This window comes from Helobdella robusta (assembly GCF_000326865.2).
Source record: "Helobdella robusta unplaced genomic scaffold HELROscaffold_151, whole genome shotgun sequence".
NCBI classification, from domain to species: domain Eukaryota; kingdom Metazoa; phylum Annelida; class Clitellata; order Rhynchobdellida; family Glossiphoniidae; genus Helobdella; species Helobdella robusta.
In genome coordinates this window covers 47837-50796 of record NW_008703845.1, presented here as the reverse complement: position 1 = coordinate 50796, position 2960 = coordinate 47837, and the positions used below count along the sequence as shown (strand labels likewise).

Sequence of the window (2960 nt, the reverse complement as noted above, 5' to 3'; positions counted from 1 at the left end):
TACATTCCTGTTTATTTCCGCCTGGATCCTCCATACGTCATTTTTTGGTTTAAGTTTTATGAGTCTTTTTTTAGATTCAAAAAATTCAAATTTAATATTTTTTTCAATATAACATTTTTGGTAAATAAATAAAATTTAATTATTAACAAATGAAATGTATACATATGCGAACGGTAATATTAACGCTAAATAATTAAATCATTGATAGCAACAAAATTGAAGTTATAAAAATCATTTGAGAAAAAATTATTAGCTAGACCAGTCTTGAAATGACTCAAATATGAAATGGATTTGCAGGCAAAATTTACCAAAATAACTGAATGAAATTCGCGAATTAAACTCACTTACAAAAAAAAATATTAAAAGTTTTTTCCGATCGAAAATATCGTCCTTAAAACATCTTCACCATTAAAAATTTCAAATTTCATAGAATCAAAAGAAGAAATCAATTTCTTAACAAAAGTTTTTAGAAAATCTGCCGTTCAATGTAAAGTTTTAGGAGGTAAGGAAATAGAACTTTGAGCATTTTTGCTAGTACTTTTTTTAGTATTCACAGTGGACAGTTTTGTGGAACTCGTGGACTTAAGTGATGTAGCTTGAACTGAAGATTCCTTTAGAGGATTTGTTCGTACTTTTGCTGCTGCCTTTTTTGAAAAAGTAGGGGGAGATTTAGGAAATTCTTTGTTTTTATTTTGAAATATTTTTGTAGAAGCTGCAATAGGAGGGCCTTTGATTTTTATTGCAGGTAACTCTGCTCGAGCTTTTTTGGAAGAGACTGAAAATAATTTAAGTTTCATTCGTACGTTTGAGATTGATAATTTAAGATGAAATTAATTAGAAACCTTTTACATAAATTGTTGGTTTATTTCATTTTGAAATTATTTTAAAATTTGAAGAAACTTTAAAAACATTTCGATAAACACCGTCCGTTATTCTGAATAACTAATTTGAAATATGTAGTATACTAATTAATTGTACACAGAAAATGCTCTAACCCCGCTTGCTCTAACATGGGAACGCTTTTGAAGTTTTCGTCTGTGCAAATAAAACTGAAGAACAGCGATGCTAATTATGAGCAAGCCAATAGCCGAGCTTATCATAGCCATCGGTTTCCACGAAACTGAAAATTTAAATTCATCCAATTAGAAAAAATAAAGTTTTTTTTAAGTTTATTTTTATAAAAATTTGATTCAACTTCGAAATTTCTATCTTAAAACAGAGATGTAGGTGGGACCAGAGCATGTCGAACCAATTTTTTTAGTACTTAACTCATTAAATTTTTATTATTGCATTAAAACATCTCAAAATAGGCCATTATTATGTAAAAATATGTCTATTACGTATCTCAAAAAATATATTCAATTCTAGCTTGTTTTTTCGGCAATAGAATAAAAAATATAAATCAAATTTTCAAATTTCAATAACTTTTTTATTAAAAATTATTCCAAAACAAAACAATATCAAACTAAACATTTTTCAAAATCGATCGAGTAGAATGACAATTACCTAGTTTACTGGCTTGTGTGGTTGAACGACATTCATTTCTCTGCTGACCATTAACAATAACACCGATACACTGAGTAAGGGGATCACAGAGTCCATTCAACTTCGAACAGTCTGATAATTTTGAATTTTGAACTATTTTTAATTTTTAAAAATAAGAAACTTTCTTCATAAAGTAAGAAAAATTAATGACGAATAGAATCAGACATCTTGTTTTATTATTTTTTTAGATTCATAAAGTCAGATCTAACAAAATAGATTTATTAAAATGGAATGATCTGAAGATACGTTTCATGTTTGGCTAGCTAGTTCGGTGAAACTACCAAGTTATAAAATTTGAAATTTAATATGCGTTGACAATTTTTTAAAACTACTACGGCTGTTTTGTTTTACACCTAGTTGACAGAATTACGACAAAAGTAATTATGAAATAGATAAAGCGTGATTAGATTTGATTTGAAGTTTGAAAAAATGATTTGAAGTAAAAGAAAAGTATTCTCAAATGATTTGGAGTTAAGAAAAATCATTTCAAATGATAAAATGATTTGAAATTAAGAAAACGTTTTTTTTAGTTATAAAATGATTTAAAGCCACTAAAGTGATAAATATGATTTCAAATGAATGTTTAATTTTAAATAGGAATAAAAATAAAAAATTCAAGATCTCTCACCTCGTTTATCGCAAAAGAAACCAGTCCATCCATCATCACACATTCCAGGCCGACAAAATTTTGCCAACAAGTTGTTCATACAAAAATGACTGGATGTCTCGATTAACTTGCTTCGGTAATAGGAGAATGCTTGGAATGTGAGGGAAAAATAATTTCAAAATATTTTAAATAAATAAATAAAAATCTTATTATCTGAATTAACTAAGCGATTTTTAGTCATTTATAGCCAAATGTTTTTTTTCAAAAAATGTGATTGGTTTCTAAATTTGAAAGTTTGCGATGAACTTTTAAAAAATGAAATTCATGTAGTATTGAATTATACAGATGATAAAATAACCTCTTGCACAAAATATTTCCCTACTTAATTTACAATTTCTTTTTAACAACTCATGAAACTTTAAAAAAAAACAATCTAAAATATTTAAAAAAAGATTCTTTGTAATATTTGTTATAACGATGAGAACGTACGATAAAATTATGACCATCTAGCCAGCAAACCTTTGTAGACTGAAAAGGCTTGAGTAGCGCCACAATTTTTGGTTGAATCATCGCGACAGGGCATGTTACATTTGGAAATGTGCACCTGGTCACTAGGTGCAAACAGGTCGAGCAGGTATCCACAGACACACATGGAGGCATTCTTCGAGAAAATAAGTTGAATGATGGTAAACAAGCATTATACTGCGTGTTATACTGCATGTAGGTTTACCTTCAAAGCTACGTGATCTGATTTATGTTCTCGACAAAAACTTAGGCAGTAGGTAAACGTCATGTAATCATCTTCAAA

The 2960-nt window shown here is 28.4% G+C and overlaps 1 protein-coding gene across 1 annotated transcript in view; it reads right to left on the bottom strand.

Moving 5' to 3' along the window:
- Positions 1-736: 736 nt before the first annotated feature.
- Positions 737-2960, bottom strand: part of HELRODRAFT_184072 (hypothetical protein) — a gene marked incomplete at both ends in the record, with an annotated part of 8761 nt that continues 6537 nt past the window's right edge. The window contains 5 exons of the mRNA XM_009015363.1: positions 737-775; positions 996-1120; positions 1507-1617; positions 2672-2813; positions 2883-2960. The exon at positions 2883-2960 is cut by the window's right edge and continues 74 nt beyond it. Coding sequence (XP_009013611.1) covers positions 737-775; positions 996-1120; positions 1507-1617; positions 2672-2813; positions 2883-2960 — 495 coding nt within the window. The remainder of the gene's footprint in view (positions 776-995; positions 1121-1506; positions 1618-2671; positions 2814-2882) is intronic.